At 46.0% G+C, this 20447-nt stretch overlaps 2 protein-coding genes across 9 annotated transcripts in view; one reads left to right on the forward strand and one right to left on the reverse strand.

The window, feature by feature from the left end:
* Positions 1–20447, reverse strand: part of LOC142575404 (immunoglobulin domain-containing protein oig-4-like) — a 417771-nt gene that overhangs the window by 289468 nt on the left and 107856 nt on the right. The gene's annotated exons all lie outside the window — the stretch shown is intronic.
* Nep3 (M13 family metallopeptidase neprilysin 3) overlaps positions 1–20447 on the forward strand; it is a 152323-nt gene that overhangs the window by 126519 nt on the left and 5357 nt on the right. For 7 of the 8 annotated variants that reach the window (XM_075684749.1, XM_075684751.1, XM_075684744.1 and 4 more), the window contains 10 exons: positions 1446–1529; positions 1847–1945; positions 2925–3002; positions 7429–7591; positions 9184–9235; positions 9641–9708; positions 10824–10948; positions 11174–11239; positions 12001–12173; positions 13629–13736. In XM_075684749.1, coding sequence (XP_075540864.1) covers positions 1446–1529; positions 1847–1945; positions 2925–3002; positions 7429–7591; positions 9184–9235; positions 9641–9708; positions 10824–10948; positions 11174–11239; positions 12001–12173; positions 13629–13728 — 1008 coding nt within the window. In that variant the 3' untranslated portion in view covers positions 13729–13736. The remainder of the gene's footprint in view (positions 1–1445; positions 1530–1846; positions 1946–2924; positions 3003–7428; positions 7592–9183; positions 9236–9640; positions 9709–10823; positions 10949–11173; positions 11240–12000; positions 12174–13628; positions 13737–20447) is intronic. The other variant, XM_075684745.1, reaches the window with a different exon arrangement.

The following is a 20447-nucleotide window of genomic DNA, read 5'->3' on the forward strand; positions in this document are numbered from 1 at the left end:
ATGTGGAATGCGTCCGTCTCGAGCATGTGATGCTGCACGGGAGAGCCACTTCCTGGTTCGTAGACGTCAGACAGGGCGCAGGCTACGAACGAGGACATTCGTTTCTTGGCGCATCGCGCGAGTGCACGAAGGTCAAACTGTTGCCTTCACCGGTTGTCAAAGGCGTCCGGGCCTGCGATCCATTCCTTGTACGTAAATCTATTTATGCGGAGCATTGCGAAGCTCCGGTAATAGCGAACGCCAAAGATCCGATCTATGTAGCAATGTTTGAAGCGAGCTTGTTTCCCAAGCAACCATTTTGCCTGCCGCCATCCTCCCCGAAGAAAGACGTAACACTTACGCGTTGAGAATTCGCGGAGCAAGGATTGAAGGCACAAGCCTTGACGTCGTCTTATGACGACAACGCGGGCGCTCGCTTTGGCGAGACGCGTGTAAGCCTACCTTGCGCTTGGCGTGGCAGCGAGCACTCTTTCTTGCAGTCTCTACGGACGGCCCGATGCACCGTTCCGTTCGCAAAACTAGTACCCACACTTCAAGCATCATAAGTGGAACGCCGTTTGCTGAAGCAGGCAGTGTCACAGTGAAGCAGTAATGTAAGGAAAGCTAGTATGCCACATCAACACACTGCTGATTTCGCTGAGCTACGTCCGCCACAAAACGTGGATGGCAACGAATTGACGGGAGTTTCTCAACTTCACTGTTGTAATCTTCACCATTACTTGTTCGGTCGTGAGTGAGCTATATCGAACACAATAAGAGAACACCAAAACATGTGCTTGTGTTTATCTGCCGTATTGCGTCTGCGTGTTTGTCAGCGACGACGTTCGTTCATATCACTGTGGCTCAATAGACTGCTAAGGAGCATAGATAGTCCTAAACGAAGGGTACCTTTACGTGATGATGTTCTGTTTCCAATGGAAGCATGCATACTCAGCATGTCAATAACGTTCATTTGTAATTTACCAAATATGCAAGGTCATCCACCGCTTGCGAGATGACCATATATTTTTCCTAGTAGTTTGTATCGTTTGTATGTGCACTGATTTGAGATAAGACTTTCCATACACAATCACTTTAGAAACATATGCACCTTTAGAGGCATTTCCCTTTGCTGTCGTCGTTAGCTGCTGTAGAAAACATGTTTGTATACGAGACTCCTGACGCGAATTCAGCATGCTTGTGCTGATAACTACCAGGGTTGAGGTCCATCTTCTTTTAGCTCTTGTAATAGTTCAACACATGCAGAATATTCAGTCTCATTGCCATCTTTGTCGTGATTACTTTGAATGTGACAGCACACATTCAGTGGTTAGTGTACGCGTACTAATTAGCCCTGTGAGTACTAGGAGAGAACATTACGAGCACGTCTCATGCAAGGCCACAAGTGTGTGCTCTACGGAACGAGTGTGGTGTGAGAAAATTGTATCTTCTGAATATCATTTCAGAATATGCCAGGTAGCCGACATTCCGCTGGTGCAGTGGATGACTCTTGTTCCCGGAACAAATTGGTTAATTCTACAAAGTTACAGGTCCGTTATCACTGTTACCACGATATGTGTGAACTAGCTCTGTATTGTTGTTGCGAACTCCACGCGGTTGTTGTAAAAAGTAATGCGCGTTTTGATAAATTTCAGTTGCTAAGAGAGCGGGGCACATCACAAGTGAATGCTTCCAGATGGTTTGATGTTTACTAATCCTTGACTCAAGGTGTCAGCCCTGCAGAGTGTTGCAAATAGTACGCAACTAAGAGCTCTTCTTAAATTATTGTGTGGGATAGTCTTTATTTTTTTTCTCCATACAGACTCACTACAGTGTCTACGCCCCTTCTCCTTCTTCGTTTGCACAGGCTCAGAACATGATCAAAGAGGTGAAAGATGCATTCAAGAACAACCTACCCATGCTCAAATGGATGGACAAAGAGACCAGGGAGCTCGCTAAAGAGAAGGTGAATACCGCAAACGTGGTCCTCCAATCTATCACATCACTGCATATTGAGGAGGGGCAGGTTTGTAAGGTTAGAAGGGGAACCGAATGATGAAATTAGAAATATGGCTCGAGGTTTGAGGCTGATAACGGCGTCCATTGAAGGTTTACGTCAGGCCTTGACTGAAGTTAAGCTTGCAGAGTTTTTTTGTGTTGATTCCGAAAAATATCATTGACCAATGTCGCGACGTGTCCTCGGGGTATACAAGGGCCATAACAAGTCATACATTGCACCACAACAGTCAGCATAAATGCTTACCATATCTAGAATGACTGATTAGGTTCAAAAGCCACTAATGTTCATTAATTTCACTTTTGCATTCAAGTGTTGCTTTCAGTTTTGGCGTCCGACGAATCTAGACTTGAAATTTAGCTCAGCAGAGCGGGTGTTTGGGCGTCTTGGTGGTGCGTAGCCAGGCTACAGTGCCGCACTAATGAGAAACAGAGACGAGGTTTCGCTTGCACCAGGTCATGTTACAATAAAATAAAATTTTGTTGAAAACTAACGTTGTGTTTCGTATATGTGTGTTTTTTTATTGTGGTGCGCCATACCTTGGTTAGGAAACCTATAGGCAAAAAAAAATATTTATCGACACCACAAACAGGGCGTTTATGTTTTGTCGTGTAGCGTATGTGCAGCTGGAAAAAAAATTATTGGTCACAAGCATTGCTGATAGTTTGGTGCCTTAGTTGGGCGTCATCTAGTTATTGTTATTTATTAATTGAACAGCGTTTCTACGCAATCTTCTTCAATAACATAACATAAAAAATGGACCAGTTCTCTCTCTTTGTCGTTTCTTGCGCTGGCGTTTATTAGTTCGTTCACTCGTTAATTAATTGTTTTTGCTACACTATTTAGAAACAGTTGGCTAATCTGAATTCGGAAGCTCAAAGTGAGATCTATATACTGCGAGTTTCATGTTTCGTTTCTTTGCTTGCAGGCGGATGCCATCACTGATATGATTGGCTTTCCAGATTTCATCACCGATCCGAAAAAGCTGGACGAAAAATACAAAGGCGTAAGTACACTCTCGTTGCATGAAAATTGAAAAGCAGGAACGCCAGTAGAATAGAGAAGCCTAAGTTTTCGCGCGCTTTGAGAAGGATTTTTGTCTTTGACGAGAGATTATGAAGACCACTCCGCGGCGAGTTACGGTAACCGCTTAGTTGTCACGTTTCGCGTTGTTTCGTAGCAACGACGGCGTTCCGAAATCGTTCCAGGAGACGCCATCGTCTTTGTTTTCAACAATAATCGAGAACTGGACGAGTTTGTTTTCGCTCATCTTTAGAAAGGCACTTAAAATGTGGGTCTAGGCGAAGAAGAGAGAGAGTACACACGCATGCGCCGAGTACGGCTCGCCGTTTACTGGGAAAACAGTCGGATTTTGCAGCTGTAGTCTAGTAAGCGCTCAGTTGTTCCCCGTCTCCCGCTTTTGCCTCGTCCCTCGATTTCAGCTCCTCTTTAAAGATGTCTCCGCTTTCATTTTCCCAAAGTGCCGGCGGGTTCACATAAGGCCGAGTACGCAGCCTTAACACAGCAGCGGAGACACGTACAGCGGCTTTTTTTTTTTTTGTTTTGTTTCGCATGCCCAGGATGCAACAAACCACACATTAGGTGGCCGCATCACGATCATTTTGTTGCATCAGGGTGTCGTACCAGAAGTTCGTCTAGTTGAACTCCTTACTGTTTATCCCTTGCACTATCTCTCTGTCTGGCCACCACTTAGGCGGGGTCTGTAACACTGCGGAGGCAGCTCTCCACCAGCAAGGCCTAATTCGGCACAGAGCGCGGCTTCAGAAGCTTACGTGGTTATTCTGCAACTTCATCATTCCCGCGTTCCCAATAAAAAACAACAACAAAAACAAGCACAAGAAAGGCAGCAGCTGTGACCAGCACGGCAGCGCGAAAAAAGAGAGAAAAGAGATTGCAGCCAAGGATGCCGTTCCACGACGCGCCAGTATTTTCAGAACAGTGAAAATCACAGCCATTGTCAACCGTATTACGGTATAGTCTACACGTCAATGCACAGCCTAACGCGTGACGCATTCATCGGCTAGTCGCTGCGCTGTCTGCTGTTCAAAATGACACCGGACTGTAGGTTCTGCGAAATTTCAGGACGAAAGATGGAGAGCGATTTCGTAAAGCTTCGCTGTGATTCAAGATCTATACCACGAATGCAACCACGGGCTTGTCACGTAACGTCACACCTGGCGCCAGCCTTTAGGAAACTGGCATCACTGAATAGAAAATACAAACCAACCGAATAAAAAAGAAATCTTCTGGTATAGCTGCGTTTAGGAATCCTGGCCTGCTCATCTGCAACCAGTTCTTTTTTTTTTTTATTGAATCCCTATTTTGACTGAACTTCCTCTCGTAGAGCCATAGAGTCCTTTACCGCCTCTGCAGCTTCTCTGTTGAATCTTCCTTATTGTCAGAGTTCTTCAATATATATATATATATATATATATATATATATATATATATATATATATATATATATATATATATATATATATATATATATATATATACTTATATCACTACATGTCCAAACCGTCTTAATCTTCCTGCTCGACCCTTTGCTGCATCTTTGCGGCGTCTTCATTTCTGCCGCGTTGGCCTTCAAAATATTATTAGCATCCTCCACTACGAGGCTCTTGGTTCCGTAAAGCCCTTCTGCACGTGACCGACGTTGTTGTCGACCTTCTCGTCACCGTGTAGTTGTTGACATCCTTGACTTCGTGTCACTAGCGTCGTCATGCTGTCATCGCTGTCACATCGTCGTGCTCTCGGCGTCGTGGTTGTACTCGCGGATGTGTCGTCGTTGTCTTTGAACCAACTGTCTCTTCATTGAACGGAACCTTTGAATGTAACTCACTACATGTCGTTTTACTGCGCAGTTTCTTATCATTCACAGCACACGCTGTATCCTTCAATAAGTCCAAGGGTGCCAACATTCGCCACCGCAAGTTTTGCTAGATTGCGCGACACTGCACGGAAATGCAGTGATGAGACACGGTAGGCGCGAATGGCGAGAAACGCCTGCCACTAGCGAAAAGTAAGCGGTCGGCTGAGATGAAAGGCGTCCGCGATGTGTCGGTGATAGTGAGTGTGCCGTGGCCGACGGGGCGCATGGAAAAACGATACCGCGTAAGGCCAGGAAGGCAGGGGGAGGGGGATATAGGAAAGGGGGGGGGGGGACTCTCGCAATGCAACAGCAAAATTTGCAGCTTTCATCCACACCCCGCGCACTCACCTCCGACCGCGTGAGCGGTCGTTCCGGAGGTCGTTCATTCCATCACCGCTCTACGCGGCGAAAGCTTTCTTTCTTCTGTACTTCCGGTATGCAAACACCGGCAACCCTTTCCTTTGGTCTTCTGCTCGGGGCTTTTTTTCTTTCTTTCTCTCCTTCATTTCCAATTCCCTTGACGTCCTAGGCTGGCACGCCAGCGCGGAGGTAAAAATATTGTCAGGCGGGTCTTCATTCCTGTCTATCAATATTCAGCGGGGTGAAAAGAGGCATATCTTCTGCACGCTAAATCGGATCGACCGACGCGTAACAGAAAATACTGCCACGGAAGGCGAAAGCCAGGGTCTCTCGATGCGCCCCGTGCGACGCCCTCTATGTAGAAAATAAACATTGGTGCTTCGAACGGATGCAGTTAATTCGGCGTCTGATATTCCGTCGAGGCAGCTGACATGCGTAATTGATGTTCGCGTCGAAAGCCGCCGCATCCGGCAAACGAAACAAGGCATAATGAGGAGTTCTAACAGGGTGTTGTCCTTTTTTGCCAAACTCTTCCTTGCGTGTTTGTCCGCTCGTGCAGAAAGATATCAAATGGGAGCGAGATTGTAATATATAGGGGGAACACTGCGGCATCTTTCAGCGTTGTATACCCCCCCCCCCTTTTTTTTTCTGAAGTAAACCACTCTGTGAAAACGCTAACTTATCGTTAGCCTGAACTCCACAATACTCTGCGTACTTAGGCTCCAGCGTAAGCAGTAGAGGCCCCAACACAATGAAAATCTCAGTTGCATTGTTTTACGCTTTTTCCAGTTGGTTCAATTCTCTCTGTTTCATTTCTGCTTAAACTGCTGACCCGTGTCGCTGCTTCGCTTATACGGGTGTTCTGCCTAATTTTTCTTCTTGCGTAATCGGCCCCCTCGTAATCCTGTTACTCAGTTTCCTCAGCTGTCTCTTTTTTTCCTGCCAATTATCTTTAGTTCTTTCTGTTTGTTGTGACTAGCGTTTGTCTTTCTTCGTTTACTTAACCGACTAGAACTAGTCCTTTCATTTCGGAAATCCTGGCACACTTCCCGTTAACAATGGGGATGATGACCAAATAATAACAAGAAAGAGACTGCTGTCTCGGGCGAGAAGGCCACCAAATCCAGTTGAGTTGAGACGGCATTATACAATAGCCGCATTGCTGAAACAGCCAGGAAGGTCACGATAGTTATGTAAGTCTTGACTGTCACTGATGCACAGCGATCCACCGCTGTCGTTGAGGGAACATGGGATATATAAAAAAAAATTCTCGGGTTCATCGAACACGTTTTTGCTGCTCGCAACCAAAGTTTCCATGGGCTTATTTTCGGCCGTCATCACCTAGCGTTATCGCTAACTTCACCCAACTTCGCCCCTGAGCCGTGAGTTTGAAGTCGAGCAAAACTGACAAGCGGAAAATTAAATGCTCCTGAGCATTATAACTCCCCGCGGCACGTGATTTGTGGAGACAAAGAAAAATCAACAGGAAACAATACAGCGTCAGTAAGGCTCGCTAGTAGCGCAGCGTCTGGGACACCGTATATATACATACGCACTCTGCTGGTAGCTCAACATGTGTTTATGCCGTCGTCCCGTGGAGTGGCATATGCATGAACAGAATTTCGCATGCTATGGATTACGTATCGTTGCACTATGCGTATCTGCGCCATGGTTAGGACTCGGGAGCGGCTTAGCACATATGCATCTGCATTTCAACATCGAAGACAAGGCTTGATTTCACAATAATTGTGAATTTAAGTCTTGGAAGGAAGTGCTGTCTCGCAGGGGGCTGGAGGAGCGTATAAGGTGCCTCAGCTTCCTTTATCACCGTAGTAATGTGCAACCAGTGTGCATACTACAAAAAAAAAAAAGGCGAGAGAGACAGATAAAGAGATACAGGTTTTGTTACAATTACCTTTGACGCGAAAACGTAAATCATGCGCCTTACGACAGACACTAATATTTCTGTCATACTAATTATAGGTCGGACTAAGCTTCGATAGTGCGATTGTGCACAAAGCGTATACGATGTTCTGAACGTATGACAGTATAAAGCAGCTAAACTAAGTTTTAGTGTTTAGTGCTTTTAGAAGCCTTCCTCGACAATGATCCCAGTATTGTGGTGTTGTAAACTTACAGCGTGCTTTCTTGTTCTCTTCCTTCTCTGTCACGACAGCTGGAGTTTGTAGAGAACGAATACTTCGAAAACAACATCCGGGTGAGCCAGTTCCTGCTCAAAAAGAACATGCAGCGTCTGTACCGGCCAAGCAACAAGACTGAATGGGAGATGACGCCAACCATCGTGAACGCCTACTACACGCCGACCAAGAACCAGATCGGTCGGTATACGTACACATGCGAGACCTCGGGTTTCTATGTCGCTCATCTTGCTTGTCCCTCGGTTGAAAAATACTTAGTCATCTTACGAGAATAGTGATACTGACCATGTTTGTCGCCAACGATGCCACAAATAAACTGCCAAGCCATCAACCAATAATGACATTAGAAAAAATAAAATAATTTTGTCAAGAGCAACGACCACCACTCGTTATACAATGACACGAAACCGAGCACTGACACTGATGGCGCGGCAGCGGAGACGTGGACCATAGTCCCGTGGAGCTAAAGTGATGTGTGAGTGCAAGATGTACACCGGATGCTTTAAATATCTAGTTTACGTGCACATTCATAGATAAGGTCAGCGTGTTATGGCCCACAAATGCCTGCTTATCACTTATTGTAACTTTACGAGATAGAGATAATCGTCGTGCATGGGTAACGCACACAAAGAATTAGGGGAACACAACTCTGAGTAGTGCGCGTTTGTGCCAGCGATGAGACGCTCGCACACATCATCTGTGTCTGGCCGCGACGTAGTGCCGGGAGAGTAGTGATGTGCAGTGTGTTGGACCAATTGGACAGTCGTCCGCTATCAGAACTTAATGCTTTTGGTCAAAGAGAGAGAGAGAGAGAGAGAGAGAGAGAGAGAGAGAGAGAGAGAGAGAGAGAGAGAGAGGGAATATAGGAAGGCAGGGATGTTAACCAGTCAAGAGTCTGAATAAAATCTCTCTCTCTCTCTCTCTCTTCCACTCTTTCTTTTTTTATACCCCTTAACCCTATCCCCCGTGCAGGGTAGCTAACCGGAACTACCTCTGGTTAACCTCCCTGCCTTTCTATGCATCATTTCTATCTCTCTTTTGCTGCACTACATACGTTTCAAATATGTGCTTCGCTTTCTGCAGCTAATCTACGCCGTAGTAGCATGGGCGTCACTTAATGCCATCGGGTATCTATATACCAGCTTCGGTGTGCGCTATCTAAAAGTGCTAAACTGCTAGTTCACAAGGAGACGAAAATTTGACATCTGACATTTGACAATTCTGTCGCATCGAAACGCAGCACTCAAGAGTTTTCTTTCATTGCTAGATCTTGTTTGAATCATCGAGTGTTCTTTGGCTCCGCCAGAATTTGTATGCGTGGTGAAATCTGAATCGGCATACACACCGTGTACTATAAGGGATTCACTTTTAAAGATTTGAGCGTCCTACACTGATACCCAGAACCCAGTGATACCCAGTTATTCTGCATTTACATGAATTCAGATGCTCGGCCTTATCACAAATCGAGGTCCTTCAAGTATATGACGGAATAGTCCTCAAAACCTATTGGCTAGCTGGCTATTACTTTTGAAGTGTCAGGGATATGAAGAGACGTTATAGAAAAATGAAGTTGCAAAAAAAAAAAGCACCACCACAGGTTGCTTAGATTCTCATAAACACCAACCAAAATTTCGGAATTTGCATGGTTTCTGACTTCAGTAAGAGGTTATAGAGAGCAGTTTTTGTATAACAGTTCTTGGAAAATTGACTGATTATCTCTTAGAGCATCATCAATGTTTGCATAATGCTCGCCGTTTTTTTTTTTTTTTCAGTTTTCCCGGCTGGGATCCTGCAGGCGCCGTTCTACGATCCCAACTATCCAAAGTAAGCAACCACACGCTCTCGAGATCAAAAGTTGAGAACGCGATGACGCCCTTTGCACGAGCTAGTTAGTGAACCACATTCTATATCTCTGGTTAGATTAGCCCAGTCGAATATGAAAATATGAAAGCACTATGAAAGCGGAAGGCTTTATATATAAGCAGGAAACACGAATGACGTTCAGCTTGTATTCGGTGCTGAATCAATAAGGCCACATTCTGCCATGCCAGGATTGGAACTTTCTTCAAGAGTTCCTCCTTAACGATAAGCCAGCCAGACCACAGTCAGTCGTCATTTTAAATGTACGCAATTACCAGGAAATTTTCAGCTGACCACCGTCCGTTCTGCGCTTAACTAATGGTGATTACCGTAAGTATGCCTTAAATTGGATTTGTTCAATGTTTCCAGGTCTCTCAATTTCGGAGCCATGGGAGTGGTCATGGGACACGAGCTGACTCACGCCTTCGATGATCAAGGTAGGCAATACGTCCGCCCTGTAGACAATAATTTGTTGTGAAATAGTGCTTAAATATGCGACAGAAGGCGATTGAGGTTGATTCGCTAGTGTTTACATTGCAGGGGCATTTAGCTGGCAGCGAAATTATATAGATAAGAATTTATGAATGCCCTTTTATATTTTAAAATCATGTGTGCCTTAGGGTATGTGAAAGTCGGCAATCCATGTCAGCAAATCATAGCAGGAAAAAAAAAAGAGGCAATAAGCACAAAACGGGAGCAACAGGGGTCTTTACTTCCAACGATGACCATTCGAGATAGGCGCATGCCATGTGGTGCAAAACGCACAAGTAGAACTACGTCACATAGAACATGTGCGGCAAAGGGCGCAAATAAAACTTGACGTTTGAATTACTTTATTTACTGTGACAAAATTGGAGGTTTGGCTACCTGAAGAGTCGGCTTTCGAAAACTGTTTCCCCATTTGCATACGTTCGGGATGCACAGGTCATCTTATGCTGCATAAGCATATTAAGCTTGAGTAATTCTTTGTTGGAAGATGAGAACATTACCCTTGTCGTTCTGCTGTCATTGTTCTTGTGGTTTGCTAGCAGAGTAATTACAACCCGATAAGGGAGCAAGATATGCTCGAAGCAGCATTCTATGACTCGCCGTGGTTGCTTAGAGGCTATGATGTTTGGCTGCTGAGCACGAGATCACGGGATCGAATCCCGGCCACGGCGGCCGCATTCCGATGGGGGCGAAATGTGAAAACGCCCCTGTACTTAGATTTAGGTGCAGGTTAAAAAAAACCCCAGGTGGTCCAAACTTCCGCAGTCTCCCACTACCACGTGCCTCATAATCAGAAAGTGGTTTTAGTACATGGAACCCATAATTTAATTTTTTAGCATTCCATGTACGGTCACGTAAAATAAAAGAAAAACTGACGTCGTTGAAAACGTTCTATTCTCTTCGACATACCTTCTCATCACCACTTGTTTTGAATCACCAAAGCATAGTAGATTCTTACTGATAGTGCTTAGCGCGAAGCGCATTGTTCCTTTATTGAATTGCAATTGTGAACGAAGAGGCGTTCATGCGTGTGTGATAAGAGTCTTTCTACAAACCGACGCAGGACGAGAATACGACAAGTCCGGCAACCTTAACCAGTGGTGGAAGAACTCAACCATTCAGAGCTTCCAATCGAGGGCTCAGTGCTTCATTGACCAGTATTCAAATTACACTGCCAACAACGAAAACGTAAGCCATCTGACATTCTCACTTGGTTTCCTTGTGTACTTTTTTTCCTTTCCTTTTCCTTCACGGCGGCTGCGCTACCATTGTATTAGCAGACCCTAGTCGCGCAAGCGTAAATTACAATTAAGCTGCGATGTCTTGTCTTCTGCAGTCCAGTGTGGACATAAGGTACTCATCTAGCGATGAAATGTGTGCAAAATGAGCATTCTGATTCTTGTTCTTTTTCAGCTCAACGGAAAGCAAACACTGGGCGAAAACATCGCGGACAACGGAGGTCTCAAAGCGGCGTTTCATGTAAGTTTCTTGTGATAAAATGCACAACTTGGTGCGCGCTGATGGCGGTAATCAGCATTTGATGCGGTGCGAATAGGTTACTGAAAACTGGCTTCGCAAACTTAGTCAGCAGTTTTAGATAAGGGCTGAGCTGGCGCCAGATCATTTCTTGTAGAACGGCGCTGATGCGGCTGGCATCTTAGCGCTAGTCTGCTCTTGTGTCACCGCAGCCCCACCTTAGCGCAGTTTTCAATGCACTTTTAGCGGTCGATGTTTGAGATTTTTTTTTTTTTTTTGCGTGCGACGGACACCACCAATGGATGGAACCCAGAACAATATTTAAAGCTAGCACTGCGATGTCTCTTAAATGACACTCGGCGCACTTACGCCGCTTGCCACATTATCCGCTTGATGAGCCCTTTAGTTTTGACGTGTGGAGAAAACGTGATTTTGGGCTAAATAGCTAGGGCTTTCCACCTGTAGCTTCCGTAGCTGTTTAGTATATAATGACACTAAATGAAGGTATTTTAGTGAATCTAAGCCGTAAGCAAATCACGTGCGATCCAAGAGCTGCAGTAAATCACAATTGCACGAGAAATGCCGGCAGTATTCCGAAAAAGTTTCAGTTACGGACTAAAGTACCAGTCTCGTCGGCTCATTTATTCTGACAAAACTTAAGCTTTGGATTTTAACTATTTGAGTGAGTGCGGTGAAACACTCTCACATCAATCATCGCGCACAGTTCGGTACATCCCGCGCTACAAATGTGTCTCGCAATGCAGGCGTTTGAGGAATGGCTGGACAGGCACCCCAACGAGCCCCCTCTGCCCGGCGTGAACCTGACGCACAAGCAGCTGTTCTACGTCGGCTTCGCCCAGGTGTGGTGCTCCACCGAAACGCCAGAGGCCATCCACTTGCAGATCCTCAGTGACCCCCACTCGCCGGCGAGGTTCAGGTAAACGAGGCATTCGCTGCTTTTTCCGCGTGCCATTCTAAAGACCTAAGACTGGTCTAATCGGGCCCTATCCGCGTTAAATATAAACACACACATACATACGCAGGCGCACATGATTTTAGGAGAAAATGACGAGAATAATAAACCGTTTCTATACGTCGGCACCTTTGCACAGTACAACTTGCGGCAAAAAACTTACGACCCAGGAGAATTAGAAAACTGAATTTAAAGAAGAATATAGAAGCGCGAAGAAAAAAATAATTAATTCCTCAACGTGCAGTGATTAATAACTGAAACCTTTGCATCGCTCTGCGAAAATTGCAGATGACACACAAATTTCAAGTGGTGTGCATGGGTATCAGAGTGAAGCAGAGAACGACCTATTTAAATGATGGCTCGAGTTATGCTTTACGTTTACATTGCTTACGTTGTGCCTGAAATGTAATTTTGGCACCTGTGGCAGTATTTTGCACATTTTTCTTCCATTAATTCTGTACATTTCTTTTATCATTCACTTTGCCGAGTGACGAACTCCTGTGGTAGACGAGGCACGGTTTCGTGTGAGCCAATGAAAAAGGCGAAGAACAATGGAATACAGAAGGAACCGTTACAAAGTACAGCTCTTGTACTCAAGAAATATAACAGCGAGCGAAGCGCATCGTATAATACGCTTTTCCAGTAGATCACTGTCAAGTCCCTGGAAATGTTGCAGCTGATGTAGCGCATGAAAACTACAGAGTACCGAAAATTTTATTTTAGGACGAGTAACGCTAATTCAGGTTTCTTACAGCAGACGTAATTCGGAAGCTTTTGATCCCGCCTTCCCATCTTTTGTTCTTCCTTTTTTTATTTTCCTACCGTACCACGGCATGAATCCTAGCGATTTTAGGAAGAAGGAATAGAACACAAGAACGTAATTATGGGGCATGACGGGGCCTATGAACACAAAAAGAAGAGAGAACAGCCAGCGTTGACACATCCATTTCATTATAGGTCCAGTCTTTCTCTCTTATTTTATTATTTATAACATACCGCAGGCCTCATGATTTTCTTTTTCTTTCACGCTAACATGATCATTTTCTTTCATGCTAACAGAAACTGGTGGTATGGGTACCTTGTATAGAAAATTGGATTAGTACAACTTAAAAGAACGAAGGTTCAGACATCATGATTTCTTCTAGCTCGTTGTTGGTTTCTTTCGATTCACATATTTTGATCAATTTACTCTTTATATGTGTTATACAATACTTCAACCAAACTCAATCTGCAAACAAATTATGGCACAAAAGAAGGGAACCACACAAGAAACCGAAGCATCGAATTCAAAAGACGGCTTGTATTGCCACTAGAACTTGTACAAATTCGTGGTATGGAAAATAGGTTGCAGAAAGTGCGCGAAAAAATAATAATAGACGAACTGTCGGTCACTGTCGGGACGCCTATGTCTTCCATCAGGGTCACGGGGCCGGTGTCCAACTCCGACGAGTTCACCAGGGAGTTCAAGTGCAGAAAGAACAGCGCCATGAACACTCGGAAGAAGTGCGAAGTGTGGTGATGGAACAGGTAAGAGAAACACGCTCAGGTTGCGTCACGTGGGTGTGTGCGCGTGTGACGCCGCTCGCGAGAAAATGTGCATGCATGACGCGGCATTCTGCCGTACAGAGTTCTCGATGCCACGTCTCTCTCTGTAGCGGGTGTTACGGTGAATGCAGCAGCATGTATTTAAACCCTGTGGTAACCACACGGGAAACAACTTCAAAGTATGAAATAATCATCACAAAAGTAGTGATTTCATCGCACAATCTTTACAGAAACCGTGATAGAAATCGTCTAGTCATATTGTGTTATTTTTCTTCTGACTGCAACGGTATGGAAGATATGACTACTGAAGAGACCACTGTACCGAAATCGCAGCCAACGACAACAACAACAACACAAAAAGCAATCGTGAAATGTCTTCGTTATTTATAATTTTTCTACCTGTAATATCTTGCTGTTGTCTTTTTGTTGCCTTCAGTAGATTTTCTGTCGATGATGTAGCTGACTATCAGGCATGCTTTTTCCAAGAAGACGTTCAATGCTTTTGTATGTCCTGCTGCTCGCAAAATAGATGTGATAACTAATTTGGTATCTTTCACGTGACCACCATTTGGGTGCTCACAACGCCACGCAGACTGTGGAGTGTCCCCGCCCTCAAAGCAACGACGCCCTGCACTGGCGTGAAACAACCGCGTAAGAAAGGACTAACGCAAGTACAGAACGACTCCTCAAGGAGAAAACATTGCCCGCGGGCACGATTGCCAGCATGCGGTCCTACAAAACAAGGAAATGGCCAGAGGAAGAAGCAGCGAGGTGCGATCACCGCGATATTCTGCGCAAGCCGATGCAGGTCATCAAGAAGCTAACTGTCCGATCGAAACGGCATTTCGCTCGCGGCGATTTAACAAGATCGTGGTCATCGCAGGATACCGGCACTCACGTAGAGGGGCTTAGAAGCTACAGAAAAGTGCAAAGCACGGGACTTCTAATGCGTGCTGACTTTCTCGGCTTTGCATCACCGTTATAGCAACAGAACAGAGGAGGTCACTGTTCGCTTTGAAAATGCTTCGAAGCGCGGCACAGTTTAAAGAGGATGCCCAGAAGAGCGGCGAGTTGGGGCATGATTAGCGGCAGCGCAGAGGACAAGGACGAAGCGAGAAGGCAAACACGGCGCTGAATTGGCAACTGGAAGTTTAGTGAAAATCTAAAAATATATATATATACATATGTAAATGGTGGGTATCACGTGATTTGCAAACAAACTTCATCAGCAAGAATTGGCGTAAAAGCATGCCCCTACCCTACAGAACCTTATATTGAGTAGTTGAAGTCATTTGCACAACGGTGACACGTGAAGCGGGTATAGCTATGATTAGTACAAGAAGACATAGCGTGCGCTCAACCCGAATCTAACAGAGAAACCTCATACTTGAACACCAATAGTGACGGCTGACTAACACATGTGGAACCTTTCTTTTTGTGGCGAAGTTCTCTCGTTTATATTTCCGAATTAATATATATATATATATATATATATATATATATATATATATATATATATATATATATATATATATATATATATATATATATATATATATATATATATATATATAATGTGGGTCTCTTGCCGAGATGTCGAAAATAAACTTGTTGTGGTCGTTATGGGGCACGCGTATATTGACGACTCCTGAATCCAGTTTAGGAAGCGCCTACCTACATATACAGCGTTGTAACGCAGAGTCACCTGAGTTGTTTGAAACGACAGCGATTTGGAAGAGTGTCTTGTACTCAAGCTACGACCGATTTACCTGTCTATGAACTAATTCACTTGGCTTGCTATGTTACTTGCCAACACATCAATAACGAATTACGTGCGCTTCTTTGAACGGTGTGAAGATAAGAGCAAGTTGCTCCCATTCAAATGCGGTATCTCACACATATACGCCTGGCGCATTCTTATGCAGTTTCGGTGTCTTGTTTTTCATTCGTGCAGCTCAATCTGCACGCAGTCATTTCGCTATCAAGGATGACGCGTCGCCGAACAACTCAGCGATTTTTGAGGTTGTACGCATACACAGTAGGTTGCAGGTTTGGTTTCTCAACCACGGTGACTGTGTTCTATAGTACAATGGGGACAGAATTTTGAAATGCCTGTGCATGGAAATTCCGTTGCAGAAAAGGTGATGAATGGATAGGGTTATCGTGAGCGCTGCCCTAGAAGTGCCCTCATAATTGCCCCTCATATACCGATCATTTCCTGCACGTCACTCCGTAGCAAGTATAGCACACCCGCCGCGGCAGCTTAGTGGCTAGCCGTTGCGCTGCTGCGCTCGAGGTTGCGGGTTCGATCCCGGCCGTACGGCTGCCGCATTTCGATTGGGGCCAAATGCAAAAACACACGTGCGGTTAAATTTAGGTGAACGTTAAAGAAACCCAGGTGGTCAAAATTACTCCGGAATCCACCACTACGTTGTGCGTCACGGTCAGATCGTGGTATGGGCATGTAAAAACCCTGAATTTGATCCAGAAAGTATAGCACGCTAGAGGAGTTCAACCGGCAGTCGACCTTTCCGAATTTACCCAAATTACTTGTTCTCTCTTCCTTATAACACCCTCTTAATCTTAAGTTCTTAAGCTAGTGTTACGCAAGGCTTCTTTGACCGTTACATGTAATAAATAACTGTTGTACGTGTAAGTTATCAACAGTGGCCCGAGCCTTGAGTCAACGTTTTGACAAAGAGGCATACGTGTTCGTCAAGTCTCCTGCGAAGACAATTAGACTCCGTGTTGACGATTCTCTTGATCAGCCATTATTGTTCACCTAAAGTCTCCGTCTCCCCGCGACCTCCTTTATCTTAATCGTGCGCGTAGTCGCACAGCGACGGTTTCGCTATCGTTCGCGTCACCTAACATTACAGCGTGAAAGTTGCCACGCGCTTTTACAAGCATGGGCTACATGCGAACTGTCTCGGGTGGGCCTGGCATGGTCACGTGCCAGCGCGCACCAAGTGACGGCCGCAGCCGCAGCCATGTAACGTACGACTTTGAGGGAGACACACCGTCGAGCGATAGCTGCTGCGCAACCTGACCCCTGCGCTTCCGGCGGTGTGGCGTAATACGGAGGAAAGGAGAACAGGGAAAGAGTGTGAACAAGGAAAGAGGAAAAAGTGCGCAGGCGAAGGGGGTCCCCGCTGTATAGCATCTGCCTCTAAATCGGAACCGGTATCGTGGGAGAATACGCCAGTTTATAACAAGAAGTCCTGCTGATCTTGAAAGTGACAGGAAGCCGCGCTCTTTTTCTTTTTTTTTCACCGAATAGCAAGAGCTCGACGTTTATGTCGTAGAACTAAAAACGCCCATTTGTTTCCGTGCAAGAGGAAGCAAAGAGACGGGCGTGCTACCGTTGACACGACGCATAGTCAGCGCGAACGATCGGCTATGCGAGAAGCTGAAACACGTCACCAATAAGAGGACATTCTCAGGCTGCCCAATTCCTGAGCTCAGTAAATGGGCGCCTTCAACAATTAGCAGCGATTAACGCCTGTACCCGACCATCGTCTCCATGGTTGAGCATTGGAACGTTGCAGGCAACTGCAACCGTCGCCCGCCAAGAACTATCTCAGGGCGCGCTGGTTAATCCGCATATCGCACAGGTGCTAAGTGGCAGGCGCTCAGTTGATACGGGCTTCTGTTGAGGAGGGCGACGCCACGCGTTCGACTACCTGCGACGGCCACATTCAGATGAGGGTGGAATGCAGAAACGCGCCTTGTTGCTTCTTCTTTACTCGTGCTTTTCTATGGCGCTATACCTTAATTTCTAAAATGGGTCCGTACCAATAAATCCAAATGTCAACCCTGAATGCAGGAACGCCCGAGTATCCGGATTTCGGTGCGCCTTCCAGTAAGAACAAGTTGCCTAAACTAATGTGGTACCCTCCCTCTTGCACTGTGTTTAATATCTTCTAGAGACGTCCACGCAGTAGTCTTGCGTGGAGCAAATGGAGTAAATGGAGCAAGTCTTGACAGCCTTGCTCCATTTCGGTTCGTCTAACTGCCCTCTTTAACTTTCCAATTCCCCATCACTATTCAGGTTAACCTGCCTCCCTCTCCTATTGCCATTTTCTGTCACTTGCGACCCTAAACCCCTGTTAATCGTCATAGGAATCGATTTCGCGACGCCGTGCGAGCACGTTCTCTGTTCAGAGATGGTTGTTAATTTTCGTCGCACGGTTCCTCTTAAGCGCCCTTCAAGTGCCACAGCATCGTAGTGCTTTGTTTGCTGTATCTGTGGCAACTGGCTTAACACTACTGTTAGCGTGTATTCGGCAAATATAACGCATCCCATCGAGCTTTTCCGTCAACCTAGCGAGTGCAGCACTTATAAGACGATTTTTTTTTACAGTTTATGTAAAAGCTAAAGAGCTTTCACTGTATAGCCCACACAGAAAATCCGTAGACAGCCACTTGATCTACGATTTCACACTTTCAGTCAATTACTGCCGGCCGACTTTCTACAAACACGCTGTTTGGAAGTCCATCGGCAACTAGACCAGGTGAAACAGACGGAAACCCTGTACACTTAGAATGTATGACCACACTACACGTGACCGAAATGACAAGCCTATAGGTAGAGGTAACATAATTTCTTCGAAGTCTACAGACACTCTTAATACCGTTTAAATCAATCGTTATTAAGGGAGCAACGCGGCAAAGCGAGCCCAACGCGCGCAGTTCGTGCCGGGGCGGGTCGACTCGTTCGCCTTTTCGGGGTTAATGGGTTTCGGCGGCCGGTCGTGCTCGGCGCGGCACCGAAATCGCGCGCACTCATGCACGCACGCACATACACGCGAACGCACACACGCGTGTGAACGCGCGCGTGCGGTGGCTCGTGCTCGCGCGCGTTACTTACACTCGCGCGGGGAGCGCAGACACGCCGGCCTCAGCGTCCGCGGTCACGGGGTGACCCTGTCGTCCCACTCTGTCGGCGAGCGGCCGGCTACCTTGCCTGCCAGCTGTATACGGTCGAGACGCCCGGGCTTCTTTCTCGCTCGCCGCCGTTTTGTACGCGCGCGCCGGCGTGTCCGATGTCCGTGGCGTCGCGTTCCGCTTGCTCCAGCGAAAGTGTACGCTGATCCGAAACGTCGCTGCAGCATCCGTAGGCCGTGCTGTTTTCTTTTTTCTTCTGTGCCCGGCACGTGCTTAAGTGTTGCAAAAACCTGTGCATGTTCGGTCGAAGACTTCCGCCGCGCTTTCTTTTCAGCGAGTGTACTTAAGAGACCTAAGAACCGTTTCGTAATATTTGACTCCGCCGAGCTGGCCTGTGAGCGAACACTGGAATTGGGAACTTACGCATGGAACAGTGTAGTGCACTGCGCAACACTAAGCCGCCGTGTTTTTCTTTCTTTATTTTTTACTTTCTGCTCGCTGGAGCTTTAGGACAGTAGCGCTTAAACACACAATACTCGCTGTCCTTAACAGGCCGTAAAATAAAGCTGCTGTTGTGGAAAGTGCGTAGACGGAGAGAAGCAGGGGCGGCTGTTGCATCCACGAGAGTAAATGCCCCAGCAGGCGCACCGCTGTGTTGTTTACGGTAGGTTATCAGAAGCAGATTCTCTGAATTGTCGTTGACAACTTCATTGGCATCGTGCGCATACGTATATGAACTTTTAGCTGAACATGTGAGATTAACCATGTGTCAGCATTTCTTCTCTTCCGCCTTTCGAGAAACAACAGTCTTTCCTAACTGTGTAACAGTCATGAGCATGCCGGAGAATTTGGTTACTTGAGTTGTCATCGTCTCTTTATCACTTGCACTTTCGTGTTTATTCCGCGTAGAAAGAAAGTCTGTCAATCACCTGTACGCACTCTGCTGGACTGATTGATTTCTTTAAGTGGCTCTCAGACCACTGCGGTATCATGGGCAAAGAACATGCCGATGAAGCTACTAGGAGGACTCATGGAAATGCCGTGAAGGAACCCATCCCGCTATCAAGAACCGATGCAGCAAAAAAGCTTCGCATACTCGCGCGCGATGCGACACGATCCATGTGGAACACGCCTAGTTTCCAGCATGCATGATTGCACCGCCTAGATCCATCCCTCGTTCTACGCATTCCATCTGGACTATCCCGAATCGAGACAACTGTTCTCTGCCGACTGCGGCTTGGAGTATCTTTTGCGAATTCATTTGCTTGACGCATCGGAATGGCTGATAATGCTACCTGTGTGCATGTCTGTGTGTGTATGTTTATCTTTCTGTCCCCCCTTCCCCCTTCCCCAGTGCAGGGTAGCAATCTGGATATCTTCCGGTTAACCTCCCTGCCTTTCGCACCTCATTCATCTCGCTCTCTCTCTCTCTCTCTCTTAACGTGCGCCCCAAAAGTGTCCTTGCACAACTTAAATTCGACTGCCGAATCCATGAATCAAGCCGGCAGTCTCCTACCCGGCACTACAACTTTATAACATATGAAGTGCATATATTGATTCAATAGCAATTGCAGGCATTTATCTTATGCTTACGGAACCAGTCTATAAAATTCGAATTTGAAGTATAGTTAACGTATGCCACGTTGAACCTGATGTTGCGAAGGCATGCTTGAGCTTTTCTACTGAAGCCTCACGGCATGTCGCAAATCATAAAATGAGTTAATTTTATAAGGGGTTTGGTGCTGAACGCTCGTAGCGTACTAGGCGCCCTGCATGGCCTACTTAATATAATGTACGGCCTGTTAA

The sequence above is a fragment of the Dermacentor variabilis genome, chromosome 3, assembly GCF_050947875.1.
Source record: "Dermacentor variabilis isolate Ectoservices chromosome 3, ASM5094787v1, whole genome shotgun sequence".
NCBI classification, from domain to species: Eukaryota; Metazoa; Arthropoda; class Arachnida; order Ixodida; family Ixodidae; genus Dermacentor; species Dermacentor variabilis.